At 36.6% G+C, this 20516-nt stretch overlaps 2 protein-coding genes across 2 annotated transcripts in view; both read left to right on the forward strand.

Annotated features, from left to right (window-relative positions):
* Positions 1 to 3532: 3532 nt before the first annotated feature.
* The window catches only part of HYDIN (HYDIN axonemal central pair apparatus protein), a 384136-nt gene continuing 367152 nt past the window's right edge, over positions 3533 to 20516 (forward strand). The window contains exon 1 of the mRNA XM_077889901.1: positions 3533 to 3753. The gene's annotated coding sequence lies outside the window, so the exon portion shown is untranslated. The remainder of the gene's footprint in view (positions 3754 to 20516) is intronic.
* On the forward strand, positions 7304 to 10828 carry CMTR2 (cap methyltransferase 2). The gene has a single exon (XM_077889933.1). The coding sequence runs from the start codon at positions 7358 to 7360 to the stop codon at positions 9656 to 9658; it is 2301 nt and encodes a 766-aa protein (XP_077746059.1). The 5' UTR covers positions 7304 to 7357; the 3' UTR covers positions 9659 to 10828.

Consider the following 20516-nt stretch of genomic DNA (forward strand, 5'->3'; position numbering starts at 1 on the left):
GATAAACTTAACTCTGCAATCTAACTTGACTTGGAGAGGGATAAGGAAAATACAGAACCCATCAAGCTGCCCCAGAGAACACAAAGATTCTAGGGTATTTCCAGCAGATGGGGGTGAAGGGGCCCTCTCCTAGCTACAGAAGGAAAGACCTGGTGCTTAAGCTATGGCACAAGTCAAATTTATCAGATTAGTCCATATCAGCAATGGTGATCTTCTTGCTGGTTTTGCCATTCCTGGATCCAAGGTGTTCCATGGATATTCCTCCCCTCTCTCACCTTGCCAGAGAATGCATGCTTGTCATCCAATCACTCAGTTTTGGCAGTGCAGACGAAAAACTGGGAACTGTTTGTGTTGGGTCCAGCGATTTTCCAAGGACAAGATGCCAGGACCCGTATGCTCCAGGATGAAATTCTCATCAAATTTCTCCCCATAGATGGACTTGCTGCTAAGGCCATTATGGTGTATAAAGTCACCACCCTGGCCCATAAATCCTAGAATCATACTATCAAAGCAGGAAACAATATAACCAAATCCCTTCTTCCCAATGCTCAGAGCATGAAAGTTTTCTGCTGTCTTTGGAATTTTGTCGCAAATAGCTCAAAGGAGACCTGGCCCAAGGCCTCACCATCCGTGGCAATGTCCAAGAACAAGGTTGGGCTGACCTCGACTGGGCGCGGTGTTTGCAAGTCCCTTAATTCCTAGGTATTGTGGGTAAGGATGTAAAATTGTTCAAGCACTCTGGGAAAACCGTTTGGAGGTTTCTTCAAAGTTACACATAAAAAAACAACAACAACAAAGTTACACATAGATTTACCTCAGTGATTCTCAAAATGACCATAATGCTGAGACTGAGAAACGTTGATCTACTCCATGACCCAGCCATTCATTCCATGCCTAGGTATTTGCCCAAGAGTAAAGAAAACTTATGCCTCCAAAAATGTCTTGTAGTAGAATGTTCTTAGCAGATTTATTCACAATAGCTTCAAACTGGAAAAACTCAGATATCCATCAACAATAGAATAGAGAACTAAATAATGGTCTATCCATACAATGGCATACTAATTAGCATGCTAATTAGCAATAAAAGGAAGGAACTACAGATACATAAAACAACATGGGTGAATACTGAGGGTTCAGAACATGCAGCCCCAAAATATGGTGGTTGGCATATTTTAAACTAAGGGAATTTGAGAAATGGCAGGTTGCAGGAAGGATCCTCTGACCTTGCCCTGAAGCAGGTCACAAGATCCTCATGTGAGATATGCCCTCCCTATAACCAGAGGAAAGGAACATCTTTATTTCTGAAGATGAAAGGAGATTCAAGAGGAATCTGGGTGAACATGCCTTGCTAAATTTCCCCCAGCGTACTCCTTTTAGCTCATATCATTTGTCTCATTTTCCCACAATTTTCCACTCCTCATTAAACTTAGTATAAAAACACTCAGGTTTACCAGTGTCTTTAGATCTTCATTTCCTTATGGAGGCTCCCATGTAACATAGAGCATGTTAGTAAATTCACATGCTTTTCTCTTGTTAATCTACCTTTTGTTACGGAGCCCCAGCTGAGAACTTAGAAGGAAAATATTTTTTTCTCCCTTACAATATAAAAAAATGATTACTGAGTGGAAATAGGCTGCAAACAAACCGTAATGACTGAATTTATATAAAATTCTAAAATAGGCAAAACTAAACTATGACGATATAAAACATCAGTGGTTGCTTCTTGGGAGTGGGAGATTGGGAAGGGGCTTATAGGAACTTTCTGGAATATTTAATAGGCATTTGGCAAAAGTAGTTGAACAGTACACATAGGATCTTAGTATTTGTATATAAATAAAAAAACTTTTTTTTAAAGGACAATCAACCTGTGAATTTGGAAGACCTTGGGAGATCTTTTCCTTCCAAAGAGCTTTCCATTGATTGCACCTCATACTCTCCAACACTTATATTTGATCTTTTCCATTTTAGCCTATTTAATGTATAATTTTAACTCATTATGGGATTAGTTTACATTTCCCCAAAGACTAATGAAGTTGAGCATCTTTTCACATGTTTATTGGACTTTTGGATATCATCTTTTTGAAGTGTTTTTTGTGTCCCCCCGCCGCATTTATTCCACTAGAGCATTTTTTTAAAATTTTTATTTATTTATGATAGTCACACAGAGAGAGAGAGAGAGAGAGAGAGGCAGAGATGCAGGCAGAGGGAGAAGCAGGCTCCATGCACCGGGAGCCAGATGTGGGATTCGATCCCGGGTCCCCAGGATTGTGCCCTGGGCCAAAGGCAGGCGCCAAACCACTGAGCCACCCAGGGATCCCTAGAGCATTTTTTCTTACTTATTTGTAGGAGTTATATATTTTGGATACAAATTCTTTGTCATACATATGTGTTATAAATATCTTCTCCCACTCTGTAGGTTGTCTTTTCATTCTCAATGGTGTCTTATGGTGAATAGACATTCTTAATTTTAATATGGTTCAATTTATATACTTACTCTTTATGATTAGTGCTTTTTCTGCTTTGTTGTAAACTTTTTACCTATTTCAAGGTCACAAAGATGTTTTCTGCTAAAAGAGTTGTTTGTCTTTTTAAAATATAGATTGGCAACCCAAATGAAATGTTATTTTTTTTATGTGAGGTAAGAGTCCACATAAAATTTTTTTCTATACGAATATCCAAATGACCCAGCACCATTTTTTGGAAAGACAATTTTTTCCCTTTGATCGATGCATATCCTGAAGGACTTGTAAAATAATGTATTTTTATTTTTATTTATTTATTTTTAAAGATTTTGTTTATTTATTCATGAGAGACACAGAGAGGCAGAGACACAGGCAGAGGGAGAAGCAGGCTCCACGCAGGGAGCCTGATGAGGGACTGGATCCCAGGACCCCGGGATCACGACCTGAGCCAAAGGCAGACGCTCAACCTGACCCACCCAGGTGCCCCTAAAAAAAAAATATATATATAATATATAATAATATGTAACATATAATCAATATATAAAATATATCAATATACTATTATTTATAGTAATATGTAATATATGATCGATATATAAAATATATCAATATACTATTATTTATAGTAATATGTAATATATGATCGATATATAAAATATATCAATATACTATTATTTATAGTAATATGTAATATATAATCGATATATAAAATATATCAATATACTATTATTTATAGTAATATGTAATATATAATCGATATATAAAATATATCAATATACTATTATTTATAGCATATCAATATTATAAATATTATATATCATATTTGATATGATTTTATGTGATATTATATATCATATTTAACCTCATATTGTTTTTAGAGCACGAGTTTTAACTCAGCCTGAGTTAGGAACCAACTTTTGCCGGACGAGGTTAGAAAGCTTCCCCGCCCTGGGCGGGTGGGCGGAGGCAGCGTGTCCGGGACAGGTTGGCCCCGCCCGTCCCCCCCGTCCCCCCGCCCCCCCCTCTCCGCCGGGGCGGGGCCAAAGGACGCCCCACCTCCGCGAGCGGCTTCCGTTGCCATGGGAGCCGTGGGCAAGGCGGCTGGCGTCCCCGGGACCCCGCGGAGAAGGAGAAGCGAAACCCAGCGAGCGAGGGCTTGGGCGCTACGAGAGTCCCGGCGTGCGTGACGTTGACGCGTGACGCCAGCCCGGCCTCGAGGCGCGTGCGCAATGTGTGTGTCGGGGCCCTCGGGCCGCGGGCGGCCGGCGTCGGGCGGCGGCGCTGCCTGGAGGTGGGTTCCCGCTGCCGGGGTCGCGAGGGCGCGTCCGGGCCAGTTTCCCGGCCTTTCGGGGCGCCGCCTACCTCCGCTGCGGCCGGGGGCGCCGGCGCCGCACGCCCCGAGCAGCGGCCGTTCCGGGAAGCGGCCCCGGGAGCGGAAGCGGAGGAGGGTTCCCTCGAGTGAGGAGAGGAGGGAGGCGCTACTTCTCCCCCGGGGCGGGGCGGGGCGGGGGGCGAGGTGAGGTGGGCGTGAGCGGAGGTCCTCAGGCCCGGGTTCCGAGGCCGGTCCGGAGCGGGGGCGGGGCGTGGGCCGGGGGCTCGTCCCGGGGTCGGGCCGCTCGTCCGAATGGAGCTTGGGACTCCCTTCCGTCCGGTGAAACGGGGTCTTGGGCGCCCCGGCCCGAAGTAGCGAAGGCGCTAGGTGACACTCGGGCTGTGATTGCCGGAGTCGCTGGGAGCCGAGCTGCGGGAGGTAACTTCTAAAACTCCTTAGTCGACGTTAATTGGAGAGAGCACAGCGGATGAGGTCTCGTGCGTTTCGTGTCAGGCCGACGATTTTGCAGGTATTTCCTTCGAGGCTTCGGGCTGCATGACTTCCTACTTGACTGCAAAATAGGAGTGTTACTGCTGACCCTCCTAGCGGAGCTGTGATGCCTCAGAGCTCGATGGCGTGCTCAGTGAAAGGCGCAGAGGAACCCACGGGAAACTTTTTTCTCTATAAACCACGTGTTTTTTTTTTTTTTTTTTAATTTTTGGCTATTGCATTGGTCATGCCGGAGTGAGGTTGAAGTGCATTATCATGACTCATTCAGAACCTAATCTGATGAGTGCCGTTTGTACTAACATTTATTCGTTAAATATTCACTGTTTATTGTGTCCTAAGCACTGTTATAACCTCGGTGTGATAAATGAATCAACAAAACCAAGATCTTTGCCCTGTGGAGCTTAGATTCTATTTTTTGGGAGAAGACAGTAATAAACATAATAAGCAAACGAACTATATGTTAGAAGGAAAAAAAAGAGTGTCATGGGGAAAAAAGAAGTACAGCAAGGTCCTTCCCTTTACCATTGGTATTGCAAAATGCAATTAGGATGTTGGGGTAGGTTTCGTAGAGAAATTGCATGTGAGTAAATACTTGAAGGAGGTGAGGGAGTGAGCTGTGCAGGTCGTCTGAAGGAAGAGTGTTCCAGGCAGAGGGGTTGCCCAGTGCACAGGCTTACAGGTTGCAGTGTACCTGGTGCTTCAGTGAACAGCAAGAAAGCTTGTGTGGCTGGAACAGAAAGAATATGAGGAACAATAGACAATTAGTTTAGAGATGGGTTGGGGCTGGAGGGCAGAAATCTTCAAGGTCCTTGGAGGTTATTGTAAGGACTGTGGCCTTTACTTTGAGTGAAATGGGGAGCCAGGGGAGACAAAGATAGAAGAGACCAGTTAGAAGGCTCTGGCAATAGCCCCGCAGAAAATTGACAGTGTCTGTAGGAGGCTGGTAGGTGGAGGTGGGTGAGCGAGTGGCTTGAGCCTGGGAATTTGATAGGAGGAAAGAAAGGTGGGATTGTAGACCTGAACATTATTCAATATATACATGTTCAATATTTATAGTTTATATATAAATACATAAGATATATAAACACATAAGATATATGTAATACATAATTTATATATAAATACATAAAATACATTTGTGGTACACAAATCAAGATTCAAATGATTCAAATGATTCAAATCAATGATTTAAATCATTGAATCATTTTAGTTTTTCTCATGTAAAGATAATTATCTATTAGCTTAGGCAAGATTTCAGAGCTTACCTACAGCCATTAATTAGTATGTGAAGTTAGACTAAAATCAGACTTTTTCCAAAATAGAATATAGTTGCGATCTAAACATGGTCATAGTTTCCAGTAAGCACAGTGTGAATTAAGACAGAATAACTTGTAATAAACTTTCATTTGATTTTATTTAGGGTTTTAGTGAATGTGACAATGCCTCATTTTTGTCTTTCAGAAATCTGTCTGAATATAGCTTCTAACAGTAAAAAAAAAAAAAATATATATATATATATATATATGGACAAGGTATTGATGGGCAAGTGTGACTACTAACTGATAATTTATGTGTATTGTAAATACGTTGTGGCAAACAAAAATGACTAAGAAGATACTTGTTACCTCAAGAAGCTTATAGGCTAGTGGAGTACACAGGGTTGTAAATACTTTAAACAAAATAGAAGAGGATGAGAAAAGTGTGCTAAAATATAGTACAAAACAAATGGTAATAGAATACAGCCTTCTATATATTATTGTATTTTTTGTGGCATTAGCTCACTTTATTTCTCATCTTAATCACACATTGGCTTTTTGTGGGTTGGTGGTTTTTTTGTCGGTTTTTTGTGTTTGACAATTTAGATACTTTTTGAAAAACTGGTGTAGCATTGAATATGCTGAGTAAACGTGGAACTTTTGAACTAAAGCACCTATTAATTAACATTGAGCCAACAAGTCCTAGGTAATACTTAGAGCTCTATCTGCTGGAATTTTAACTCAGGCCAACACTGTGCCATTAAGCCATGCTTCTTTCCATTATATCTCTTTCCATCTCTAGTGGACAGATGTTTTTGGTTTCTTAGACGGTGTTAAAACACAGAATGTAGGGTGACTGTTTATAATTTGTATATTCGGTGAGGATATTTCTTCAATTTGAAGATCCTTTATCAAAGTGTGACATGTTTTAGTGGCAAGAAGATGTAATATTTTATAGTGGAGGCATGGAGCTATCGGAGCAGATGAGACAGGGATTTTGTTCAGAGACATGCCAGGTTGAACATTATAGTTCAGTTTCAGCATTGAGCTGAACAGAGGCTGACCAGTCAAGTACACAACAGGTAACAAGCAGTATGGTGATGAGAGTGTTAGTTTGTGGCCTGTAAAGGTGATTGGGTACCACCAAAGTACCTGTCTTAGCAAGAGTGAGAGATCTGGACAGAGGGCGTATTTGGCAGTCCTTGTTAGTGAATAAGTATGTGGTGGCTGAGAGGCCTGGTAGCAATACCAGTACTGGGTTCAGGTGTAGAGTCTTCTGGAAGGAGGTGAGATTTGGAGGGACCTAAAAAAAGCTAAAAGTCATTTGTTAAAGCTTGATCAAAGGTCAAGGGATGAATCTTAGCCTGGGAGTGCTTTTGGGGCCATGTGGGTGGTGTCTCAGCCATGGGTGGAGGAAAATTTTGGGGAGGAGCTAGATGGATTACTATGGTAACATGAGCTGCCATCACTGATGAATATTCATTGGTGTATGCTTTTTATATGCTAGCATGTTTATTCCTCATCCAAAAATATGATATCCTAACTTTTAAATAAGAAACAGGCTTAAAGATGTAATTTGCCCAAGGCCACGTTTTAACTGGATTTGAGCTCAAGTCTGTTGGATGTAAAAGCCTTTACTCTTTCTTTATTCCAAATTGCCTCATTATGTAACAGAATGTGCTGACATTAGCCTTTCCATTTTATGTGGTTTGTCATAAGTGTGATGGGATTTGCTGTGGATGAGATTTCATTCACTAATAAATTTGATTCATTTAATTATGTGTTTTCTTTTTCTAGATTTTTAATTTAATTTGAAAATGAGTAAGTGCAGAAAGCCACCACTGGGTTCAAGTCCTGAGACATTCAGCCCAGATGTTCTTGCTGACATTTTTGAACTCTTTGCCAAGAACTTTTCTTATGGCAAGCCACTTAATAATGAGTGGCAGTTACCAGATCCCAGTGAGATTTTTACTTGTGACCACACGGAATTTAATACATTGCTTGATTTGAAGAACTCCCTAAATGAAGTAAAAAACCTACTGAGTGATAAGAAATTGGATGAGTGGCATGAACACACTGCTTTCACTAATAAAGCTGGAAAAATAATTTCTCATGTGAAAAAATCTGTGAACGCTGAACTTTGTACTCAAGCATGGTGTAAATTTCATGAAATTTTGTGCAGTTTTCCACTTATTCCACAGGAAGCTTTTCAGGATGGAAAACTGAATTCTCTACACCTTTGTGAAGCTCCTGGAGCTTTTATAGCTAGTCTCAATCACTATTTAAAATCCCATCGATTCCCCTGTGATTGGAGTTGGGTAGCTAATACTTTGAATCCATACCACGAAGCAAATGACAATCTTATGATGATTATGGATGACCGACTTATTGCAAATACCTTGCATTGGTGGTACTTTGGTCCAGATAACACTGGTGATATCATGACCTTGAAATATCTGACTGGACTTCAGAATTTCGTAAGCAACATGGCTACCATTCACTTGATCACCGCAGATGGGAGTTTTGATTGCCAAGGAAACCCAGGTGAACAAGAAGCTTTAGTCTCTTCTTTGCATTACTGTGAAGTTGTCACTGCTCTGATGACTCTTGGAAGTGGTGGCTCTTTTGTTCTGAAGATGTTTACTTTGTTTGAACATTGTTCCATAAACCTGATGTACCTGCTAAACTGTTCCTTTGACCAAGTCCATGTTTTTAAACCTGCTACTAGCAAGGCAGGGAACTCAGAAGTCTATGTGGTTTGTCTTCGCTATAAGGGAAAAGAGGCAATCTATCCTCTGTTATCTAAGATGGTGCTAAATTTTGGAACAGAAATGACCCAGAAAGCCCTCTTTCCCCATCATGTGATCCCTGAATCTTTTCTTAAAAGGCATGAAGAATGTTGTATGTTCTTTCATAAATACCAGCTCGAGACTATTTCTGAGAACATTCGTCTGTTTCAGTGCATGGGAAAAGGAGAACAAACAAAGCTGAATAATTTAAGGGACTGTGCTGTTCAATATTTCATGCAAAAGTTTCAGTTGAAGCCCCTTTCCAGAAATAATTGGCTAGTGAAAAAATCTAATATTGGTTGTAGTACAAATACAAAATGGTTTGGACAGAGGAACAGATATTTTAAAACCTATAATGAAAGGAAAATGCTGGAATCCCTTTCATGGAAAGATAAGGTGGCCAAAGGATACTTTAATAGTTGGGCGGAAGAACATGCTGTGTATCATTCTGGACAAAGTTCTGTCTTAGAAGGGACAGCTTCCAATCTTGAGTGTCATTTATGGCATATTTTAGAGGGAAAGAAACTCCCAAAGGTAAAGTGTTCTCCTTTCTGTGATGGTGAAATTTTAAAGGCTCTTAATGAAGCGATTGAAAAGTCTTTAGGAGGAGCCTTGAATTTGGATTCAAAGTTCTGGCCCAAACAGCAGTATTATTGTCCTTGTCACATTTTTACGGAAGACCTGATATTTTCTGAGTTGTTTAGCCTTACCACGTGCCTTCAGGATGATCAGGTCGTAGAACCCAGCAACCAGATAAAGTGCCTGCTTGTGGGCTTTCCAACTCTCCGTGATATCAAAACGCATATACCACTGGAAGTTCAACTCCTGGAATCGGCTGAACTCATGACTTTCAGCTGTTCGTTGCTTCATGATGGAGACCCGATTTACCAGCAACTGTTTTTGGACTGTCTTCTACATTCACTGCAGCAGCTTCATACAGGAGATGTTATGATTTTGCCTGTACTTTCTTGTTTTACAAGATTTATGGCTGGTTTGATCTTTGTACTCCACAGCTGTTTTAGATTCATCACATTTTCTTGTCCTACTTCTTCTGAGCCCCTGAAGACCTGTGCAGTCCTGCTGTGTGTCGGTTATCAGGACCTTCCAAATCCAGTTTTCCAGTATCTGCAGAATGTGAATGAATTATTGAGCTCTTTGCTTAAATCTGATGCACCCCAGCAGGTTTTACAGTTTGTACCAATGGAGGTGCTCCTTAAGGGGGCCCTACTTGACTTTTTGTGGGATTTGAATGCTGCCATTGCTAAAAGGCATTTGCATGTAATTATTCAAGGAGAGAGAGAAGAAATCATTGGCAGCCTTCAGCTATGACATAGAACTTGTCTTTTCTGAGATTTGACTTTGTGGCTTACAGTTTCCATTGTTATTTCAGTCCTTTGCTATTTAAAACCTTTCATGTGGGGGAAAGGCCAACTTCTGCATCATGGAAAGTCTTATTATTTCTGGAAAACCGCCAGCTAGTTCTGATCTCATATATACGCCCATAGTTTTCCATGTGGTGCAATCTATGCAGTGGTGATATTCAACCTCAAATATGACATGTGCATATATGTTGGGATGGACACACCCATACTTAAGCAGTTTACTTGGTCTTTTTTATCTGTTTTAAGATTCGCACCCATGTGCCTTCATTCAGATTAGATTTTTTTCCCAACTAATTTCCTCAGTGGCTCATGCTGTTAATAAATTGAGAGAGGCTTTGATGAAAGGTGAGCCACGGATTTTAATACTGACCACGTCAGTTACGAATTTGGGGAACTCCTTTTGCCAGATGCTCAATATGTGCCATTCCTTGCCCTTAGGCCACTGACCCAATTTACTTGTGTAGTTGTTTTATGTGTATATTAATGACCACAACCATCCAGCCAGAAAGGATATCAGGATAGCTTCAAACCAAAGAATCATGTTTAAAATAATGAAAAAAATCACTGTGTCTAATACACACCTGTATCATGAAAAACTTTCTTTTACAACAGTGTAGTAATTTTTAACTTCCAGGAGATGATCTCTGAAGCTAATGTTTTTAGATTGTAAAATATTGTGTATGGACTCATATTGGGGACATATGAATGTAATGAACATAGTGAATCCTGAAAAAAATTTTAACACTTCTGGAATGATGGTTCAGCACCTAAAATTTTTAAATCTTATTTCTTTGAAAGTGGCACTTTACCAAAAGATTGACCATGAGATAGCTATTTTATCAGTTTTGTTTGGTTTCTTGAGAGTTCGAGTATTTGACAGTGTAAATGAGCTTTTCTGGCAAACTGTATTAAGCAGATCGTCATTACTCTGCAATTCCACAAAGTGGAGAATGTTTATATTCTCACATATGTATTTTAGACATACTTGTTAGTTATATAAAAAATAGATGTATTCTCTGATGTATTTGGTTGATAAATATTAATCTGAATTTCTTTCATGTTCTTTGCTATTTTGAGTTCCATTATAGATTCATGAATAAAGTCATTAGCAGAGAGATTTTGTGTTCGTCTTTTTAAAAGAGAATCATGGGGGAAGTTAAAAATAGAACTTGGAAACATTTTTTTAAAGGAAGGTTTGAATGGGAGTTAATGTTCCTTCATTTCCTCTGATTTGTATTCATTAAAATTTAGTCCTTAATATTATAATATTTATGGAATTTCTACTTCGGGAAAGAAACTGAATACTTAAGGGAGGGGAGGAGTAGGGGTAGATTGAGTTCTTGCCAGGGTGGGTGTGAGGGCCTGGAGGTAGATTTCCAAAGAAATGTAATTTCTTACTGGTGACTTTGTGAAAGCAGTTCTAATTGTATAGTGATAGAAGTCTGACAGAAAATTTATACAAGATTACCAGGAGAGAATTAAAAACTATTCTTGGAAAAACATTTTGCACTTAATATGCCTTGATTGGTTTGGTCTAATACAATGACACAGTTTATTGTTGCTTATTTTAACTAGTTCATTTGAATGTGAAGTTTGAAAGCCTAGTTCCAGACACTGGTATTAAAACTTTACTTTAAGCACCTGAAATAAGTATTGAATGCTTAGTTGTTTTGTTTTGTTTGTTAGTTTGTTTGTTTTTTAACACTAATCAATCTCTTGTTGGAATATATAGCATCCTGGTGTATATTAGAATATATTTTGATATTTAACTTGACTTTTGGAATCAGTTGCTGTATCTGATTTTTTGGATTCAAATTTGCTCTATAGGTGAGATAGGACTTGAAGGTTTGAAATGAACTGGATGTGGATGACAGGTACCAATGACTTATAGGAACTTCTCTTTGAGAAAAAGGGGAGGAAAAATGCTGTCCAAAAATGGATGGCAAGAAGACCGTAAGGTGAGAGGTGGTTTGTGTATCAGAGTTACTTTTCTTTAAAAAAAATATTTTTTGTAGATCTTGAGATTTTTAACTTAATTGTGGTGTTTTTTAAAATGGATTTTTTAGGGCAGCCCAGGTGGCTCAGCAGTTTAGCGCCACCTTTGGCCCAGGGCATGATCTTGGAGACCTGGGATCGAGTCCCGGGTCAGGCTCCCTGTGTGGAGCCTGCTTCTCCCTCTGCCTGTGTCTCTGCCTCTCTCTCTCTCTGTGTGTCTCTTGTGAATAAATAAATGGAATCTTTAAAGGAAAAAATAAAAAATAAAATGGATTTTTTAATAGCCAGAAAATTTCAACTTTACAAATGTGTTTTCTAAAAAACTTTGATAAGAAGTAGGTCTTACAAGTTTACTTTCGTCAGTGTTAATTTTTGTCCTCCCTAAGAAAAGTTTTATATTTTAGTGAGGCTTCTATATATTAGCTTAATGTTACTTAAATATTTAAATGCATCAAAGATTCTTTTCTGGAATAAATTAAAGATTGAATTGTGGTCTTCATCTTTAGAATAGTTATTTTGTTTAAAGAAATTCGTATGAAATTAAAAAAAAATATTTTATTCATTTATTCATGAGAGAAAGAGAGACCTAGGCAGAGGGAAAAGCAGGCTCCCTGGAAGGAGTCAGGTGTGGGACTCAGTCCTGGTACCCCGGGATCACGACCAGAGCCAAAGGCAGACACTTAGCCACTGAGCCACAGGAGTGGAATGAAAGAAGCAAATTCAGCATATTAGGGAGAGTTGGGGAAAAAGGTTAATTGATGCTTTTGTTATTTATTTTTGATGAGAATATAACTGGTCTTTTTTTTTTTTTTTTCTATAACCGGTCTTTAAAAGTATGCAAATGCAAACCTGGGCACCTGGGTGGTTTATTTGATTAAGTGTCTGTCTTGGCTCCAGTAATGATCCCAGGGTGCTGGGATTGAGCCCTGTATCAGGCTCCCTGCTCAGTGAGGAGTCTCCTTCTCCCTCTTGCTACCCTTGCTTGTGATTTCTCTTCCTCTCTGTCAAATAAATAAATAAAATCTTTAAAAAAAATAAAAATATGTAAACTTCATTTTTTATTTCCAGTTGAACTCATTATAATTGTACTGCTATAGCTTGGGTATAGGAAACCAGTTAATTCCTTACATTCTCACATTTTTAGAAATGAAAATATTGATTATAAGCTCAACCAAAATCTTATTTTCCATGTTTAAATACTTTTCCATATTTAAATTGATTTGAAAAGGAAAGAACAACATTGATATTTAGTGTATTTTTGCTTTCTAAGATAAAAGAAGTAGGACATTTTTAGTTTCAATATTTTAAATTTTAAATATTGATTATCATTTTTTGGAAAAGTATATACTTACAAAGTTTTTAAAGCATGAAGTTTTTTTTTTTTTGCTAATTTTTATCTTCTAAAAAATAACATTTATTAATTAAACTGGTAACATTAGGCCTTATTTAAAAATGTCCTTTGTTACCTGTTTAACCTGAAAACTTATTATACATAGATGGTACAGATATGCAAGGCCTGAATAAAAATTTTGTTTACCATAATTACTATTGAAAACAGAGACACTCAATTATTTGATAATTGGCCTCCCCACCTTTTTTTTTTTTTTTTTTTTTTAAGACAAAAGTCATTTTAGGCTGATCTTAAGAGCAGAACTAACCATTGAACAAAAATTTCAGTATTCCCTAATGAATTTGTATGTGGATAGTAAACATTTTTTAGAGCTGGCCTAATGGCCAAGTATCAAGTGAACTAAAAGCATGCAACCTATAGTAACTATAGTATGTAGGTATGTTTTAGAGCATGTAATTAAAGCAATAATCCTCAAAATTTATAATGAGTTCTTGCTTATTATTTTGTTTTTTATGAATGACAATATTTAGAAGTTACCTGTCAGTCATGAGCATAGGTTAGCATTTAATTTTACTCAAGTGAAAATTTTATTTAAAAGTCTAATCTGTTTGTGGTCACATATAGGTTGCATACTCATTTACAGGTTGTACCCAGAGTAGTGTTTTCTCTTCTTGAGATCTTAACTCCTTCCCTTTCCAGAGTATCTTTATAGACCGACTAGATGGAATTCTGTGTTTATGTGTGCCAAGTGCAGCAGCATCAGTGTAGCCTGTTAATTGGATATTTAATATTATTTATTATTTAAAATCACAGCCACATTGTTGACTCGTGGGTTAAATTTGTCATGATATAATTAAGGAAAACATTTGTAGATACATTCTGCTGAAAAGTTACTTTTATTAAAATGATTCTATAGACCTTTGTGGATAAACATTTTATTTGCATGTGTATCTGCATCTTTTTGCTATTTAAGCTTGTCCTTCAACACCAAATTATTTTGCTTGGGCAAGACAGATGTGCTTTTACTGTCTCAACTTTTGAGAATTTCTGTTGTTTTCAGTGAATTTCAGGATTGAAAAATTAGTCTGCATACTAGACTGGTTGAGAAAATTCAAAAGAAGCACAAACATATTCTAGTATTTATTTTTATTGGAGTAAACATTCCTGTAATTGATAACCCCAGTAATATTAATCTCTTCCTGGAACTGTTGGATTTACTGCTTGAATCATTTAATCTGAGCATTACCTTAAATTAAGCAATATTACATTGTTCTTTCTTTTTTTCTCCATCCTTTCATTTTCTTTACAGAATTATAAATTCAGAGTGCTATGGTATATACTTATTTTATATTGCATATTGTTAATATAGGTGTCTTCAGAATACTATTTGATTTTTTTTTTTATGGAAAACTTAGTAGCACACATTAAAATCATGTTAACAACCCCTCATGTATCCTTGGCCAGGTTCTATAATTATCAACATTTTGCTTAACTTGCTTTATCTTCCTACACCTTTTTTTTTTTTTTTTTTTTTTTTTGAGGATTTTAAAACAAATTCGTGAAATCTGTCTTAACAGAAAAGGACTTTATCACAGCTGGCAAAATTACTATCCCTCAATACTTAGTCCATGTTCAAATTTTCCTGGTTGTCTCAAAGTGCCTTTTTATAGTTGGATCAAGTAAGGATCCAAATAAGGTAGACACATTGTATTTGCTTAGTATGCCTCTGAAGTCTATTAGAAGTTCCCCACCCCATTCTACAGCCCTAACATTTTTTTTCTGTGCCATGCTAACTGTCCTGTACTTCTCCACATGCTGGATTTGGCTGATTATTTTATCTTTTGCTTTGTATCTTCATGCCACATTTTTCCTATAAATTGGTAGTTAGATCTAGAGGATTGATTACCTTTGGCAAGAAAACTTTTTAAGTGATATTATGTACTTTCTTTTTTGTCAGATCATGAAGCACAAAATGACTAGTTGCCCCCTCTCATTGACATTAAGGTTAATCAGATTCAAATGTCAACCTTATTTATTTAAATATTTATTCATTTTAGAGAGAGCATGAGAGAGCACAAGCAGGGATGGGGGAGAGAGGGAGAAGCAGACACCCCACTGAGCAGGGACTCTAAGGTGGAGCTCCAGCCCAGGACCCTGGGATCATGACCTGAGCAGACCCTTCACTGACTAAGCCACCCAGGCACCCCAACCTTATTTATAGGCTACTAATTTTTCTATTGATCTTCATTTAATAGTTTTAGCATTTAATGGATATTGATACTTAGCTTTATTAGAGTTTGGAAATTAGTGATTAACCACATTGCTTCAGTATTTTTTTTTTATTTTTTATTTATTTATTTTTACATTGCTTCAGTATTAATTGGACTTTATAATATGTACTTGAAGTCATCCACTATTTTTTAAAAATAGTTTGTTCAGTAAAAACATGGGAAAAGTGCTTCATTTATTAAAACACTTTATCAGCTTTCAGAAAAATAAGCTGATGTTTTAGCAACCCTCAAGGATGATTAATGAAATTTTTGTGTATGTGTGTTTTAAACTATCTTTAGGAGCTCATGGATGGTTATGTATTTTAATCACAAATGCTGTTCTCTGTTGATGCTCATATTATTTTATTTTGACTTGGGTGGGTGAACGAAGGGCTCCTTCAAGTTGATACCTATGTCATTTTTTTTTTTCCTATGTCATTTTTTATATAATTCAATCTTTGATACCTTCTATGCTTTCTGACACAACATATGCCCGTTTCATCTTGTATATATCTGCCCAGACCCGACATCCTTGGTATGTCCTTAATCCTGACCTTAATGGGAATGTCTATGATGTAGTCGTTCTCAAGCTCTTTGGTCTCAAAGCTCCTTTACTCTCTTAAAAATTATTGAAGAATCCAAAGAGCTTTTGTTCATTGGAATTATATCTATTGAGATGTTCCATGTCAGAAGCTGAAACTCATAACAATTTGAAATTTTATTATTGAGAAATGACACTGATAAAAAACTATTGTGTTAACAAATATATCTTACAAATATAACTTTGAAAACAAAAGTTAGAAGCATGGCAGTGTTTATATTTTTGCAGATTTTTTTTTGTCTTTATAATAGAAGACAGATTCTCCTGTTTTATATTCAGTCTGTTAGCAATACTTTTTTTGGTTGAAGTTCTTAAGAAAATCTGGACTCAAATAGTAGTTGGAAAAGAAAGGAGTGTTTTAATAACTTTTTTAGGTAATTGTGGATGTTCTCTGATGCTACTCCAAAACTTGACAGGTGATAGTTTCTTAAAAGTTGATTGCAAAGAAGAATCTTAAACTATATTAATGAACTTTTTGTACTCTTAAAATCCATTGGTCTGTCTTGCACTTTGAAGGGATTGCTTACTCACATGTAGTTTTGTAACCCCACAAATTTGTCATTTGAAAAATGAGTTCATTGAATTATGTAGATCTTGCAAATGTTTGATGCATTTGATATATATATGGTTCAAAAAATCATATTTTTATACATCTCTGCTGATCTCATCAGAAAATCTAAGTATGGAGAAGCTGTCAAATTCAAAGTGGTTGACAAAAATTTTCTAGTATTTTAATTTTTGTTTGAATGCTTGAATTTTCTCTTAGTGACAAATATTGTCAATTGCTTCCCTTGAAATGAGAGCTCCTCTTATTGAGGAAATACCTGTCGAATACCCAAGTCTATAACTATAAACTGTAACTATCAATTACATAATAACCATAGTTTGTCTCTCAGTTGTTCTTCCAAGTAAATGTAATGCTCCATGAAAAATATACTACTTCAGGGATCCCTGGGTGGCGCAGTGGTTTAGCGCCTGCCTTTGGCCCAGGGCGCGATCCTGGAGACCTGGGATCGAATCCCACGTCAGGCTCCCGGTGCATGGAGCCTGCTTCTCTCTCTGCCTATGTCTCTGCCTCTCTCTCTCTGTGACTATCATAAATAAATAAATAAATAAAATTTATTAAAAAAAAGATACTACTTCAGTTTGTAACTGAATTGCACATATGCTTTTCCTGGTGACAACAACCTTCCCACTGCAACAGAAGTGCTTTATACTTCCCATTTCTTCACCTAGAATATTAAAGGCATGTACTCACTTAATACATTTAATTATTTTTACTATTTCATAGGGTTGTGCAAAGGAGAAATAAATAACGTTTTGGTTTGGAACCACAGATGATAGTTTAAGAACTGGTGTCCTAGTATATTCCCATTATATCAGCTGCTGATTTTTAAAAGTTTATTATTTTTACTTATATCAATGAGATATTCCTATTTTTGAGGCTTTTAAAAAACATTAATAAATGTTCAGTTTTTCTACTGCTTAAAATCTGCGAAGATGAGTATATTTTTATCTTTAGTTCTACTAAAGTGATTCATTAATGGATTCCCAAATACTGAACCCCTCTTACATTTCTGCAATAAACAATGATAGATTTTGGGATTCTGTTTGCTAATATTTTATTTACAATTTTTGCATTGATATTAATAAATGAGATTAGTTTATAGTTGTATTTTATTGAGCAATGTTTGGTTTTGGAATCGATGTTAAATTTGCATTATAAAAATAATTTGGACATTTTTTCTTTCAATGCTCTGAGTTTAATTAAGTAGCATTTACATCATCTGATCTTTACAGGTTTGGTAGACTTATTTGTGAAACTGGCTGAGCCTAGTGTCTTTTTGGCAGAGGAGCTCTTTTATGACTTTCTGTGTTTCTTTGTACGTAATTCACTTGTTTAGAATGTTGTTTATTTCATCTAGATTTTCTTTAAAACCTTTTTTATTTCATGAAGTTGTACAAAGTAGTCTCAGGATTAAAAAAAAAAATCCTGTTTTGACCTTGTTTCTTTTGTGTGCTTGTGTTTTCTCCTCTTTTAAAAATCAGGTTAATAGTTTCTGTTTTGTTGATTCGTTTTTAAAGAATCAGCTATTTTGGTTTACTTACTGTTTTTTTCCAATTCATCGATTTCTGCAGTATTTTTAAAAATTGAGGAATGATTGATATATAACATGATACTAGTTTCAGGTGGATAACCTAATGATTCAATATACATATATATTGTGAAATGATCACCATAATAAATTTAATTAACATTCATCACTGTACATAGTTATAATACTTTTCTTATGATGAGAAAGATCTACTTTCTTAGCAACTTTTATACATACTTTTGAATATAACACAGTATTATTAACTATATATATAAAATCACTGCCACTGGCAAACACCAATCTGTTCTCTGTATTCATGAACTCATTTAAAAAGTTTTTAAAAAATATTTTGTGTATAAATGAGATCATATGGTATTTATCTTTTTCCGTCTGACTTACCTCACTTAGCATAAAGCCTTTAAGGTCCATCATGTTGTTGCAAATGTCAGATGTCCCTTTTTTTAAGTGACTGAATAATATTTCATCTTCTTTATTCATCCATCAGTGGACACTTAAGGCTATTTCCATGTTTTGGCTATTGTGAATAATGCGGCAGTGAACGTGGGAGTGCAGATATCTTTTTGAGTTAATATTTTCATTTCTTTCAGATAAAAACTCAAGTGGCTGGATCATACGGTATTTTATTTTTAATGTTTTGAGGAACTTCCATACTGTTTCATTGGAGTAAAACAGAGGCTGCACCAATTTACATTCCCACAAACCCTATGAGGGTTCCTTTCCACATCTTTGCCAACACTTATTTCTTGTCTTTTTGATAATAGCCATTCTAACAGGTTTGAGGTAATGCCTCATTGTGGTTTTGACTTGCATTTCCCCAATGATAAAAGATGTTGAGCATCTTTTCATTTATCTGTTTGATATCTGTACATCTTCTTTGGAAAATGTCTGTTCAGATTCTCTGCCTATTTTTTAATTGGGTTGTTGTTTTGCTATTGAGTTGTAGGAGTTCTAATATATTTTGGATATTACCTCTTTATCAAATATATCATTTGTGAATATTTTCTCCCAATCCATGAACATGGGATATCTTTCCATTTATTTGTGTCTTCTTTAATTCTTTCATCAGTGTCTTATAGTTTTCATTGTATAGGTCTTTTACCTCTTTGGTTAAATTTATTCCTAGGTTGATTTTTTAATTTTTTTGGAGATAGTTGAAAATGGGGTTGTTTTCTTAATTTTTCTTGTGATAGTTTATTAATGTATAGAAATAATAGATTTTTGTATATTGATTTGGTATCCTGCAACTGAAATACATTTTTTATTAGTTATAACAGTTTTTTTGGCAGAGTCTTAATGTTTTCTGTATATAACATCATCTGCATATAGTGACAATTTTACTCCTTTCTTTCCAATTTGGATGACTTAAAAAAAAAAACATTTTATTTGAGAGAGAGAGCATGAACAGGGGAGAGGAAGAAGTGGACTCCCCACTGAGCAGGGTGCCTGACTGATCCAGGACCCTATTATCATGACCAGAACTGAAGGCAGGGGCTTAACTGACTGAGCCACCCAGGCACCCCATGGATGACTTTTTTAAATTAAAAAAAATTTTTTTATGGAGGACTTTTATTTCTTTTTCTTGAGGTACTCTGGGTAGGACTTCTAATACTATGTTGCATAAAAGTGGTGAGAGTGGGCATCCTTGTTTTATTCCTGATCTTAGAGAAAAGATTTCAGTTTTTCATCATTGAGTATGATGTTAGCTGTGGGAGTGTTATTTATGGCCATTATTATGTTGAGGTATGTTTTCTCTCTACCCAATCTATTGAGAGTTTTCATCATAAATTGGTGTTGAATTTTGTCAAATACTTTTTCTATATCTGTTGAGATGATCATATGATTTTTTACACTTCATCTTGTTTATGTAGTGTAAAACATTAATTGATTTGCAGATGTAGAACCATCCTTGCAGCTCTGGAATAAATCCCATTCGATCATAGTATGTGATTTTTTTTTCACATATTGTTGAATTTGGTATGCTAATATTTTATTGGGGATTTTGCATCTATGTTCATGACAGATATTGGCCTGTAGTTTTCTTTCTTTCTATTTTTTTTTAAGATTTTATTTATTTATTCATGAGAGACACACACACACACACACACAGGCAGAGACACAGGCAGAGGGAGAAGCAGGCTCCATGCAGGGAACCCGATGTGGGACCTGATCCCGGGACTCCAGGATCATATCCTATGCCAAAGGCAGGTGCTAAACTGCTGAGCCACTCAGGGATTCCCCTGGCCTGTAGTTTTCCTGTGTCATCCTTGTCTGGTTTTGGTATCAGGATAATGCTGGCCTTGTAAAATGAGTTTGGAAATGTTCCTTCCTCTTCTGTTTTTTGGAAGAGTTTGACAAGGCTTGGTATCAGTTCTTCTTTAAATATTTGTAGAATTTACCAGTGAAGATGTCTGGCCCTGGACTTTTGTTTGTTTGGTGGTTTTTATTACTGATTCAGTCTTCTTATGAGTAAT

This window comes from Canis aureus, chromosome 3, assembly GCF_053574225.1.
Source record: "Canis aureus isolate CA01 chromosome 3, VMU_Caureus_v.1.0, whole genome shotgun sequence".
NCBI classification, from domain to species: domain Eukaryota; kingdom Metazoa; phylum Chordata; class Mammalia; order Carnivora; family Canidae; genus Canis; species Canis aureus.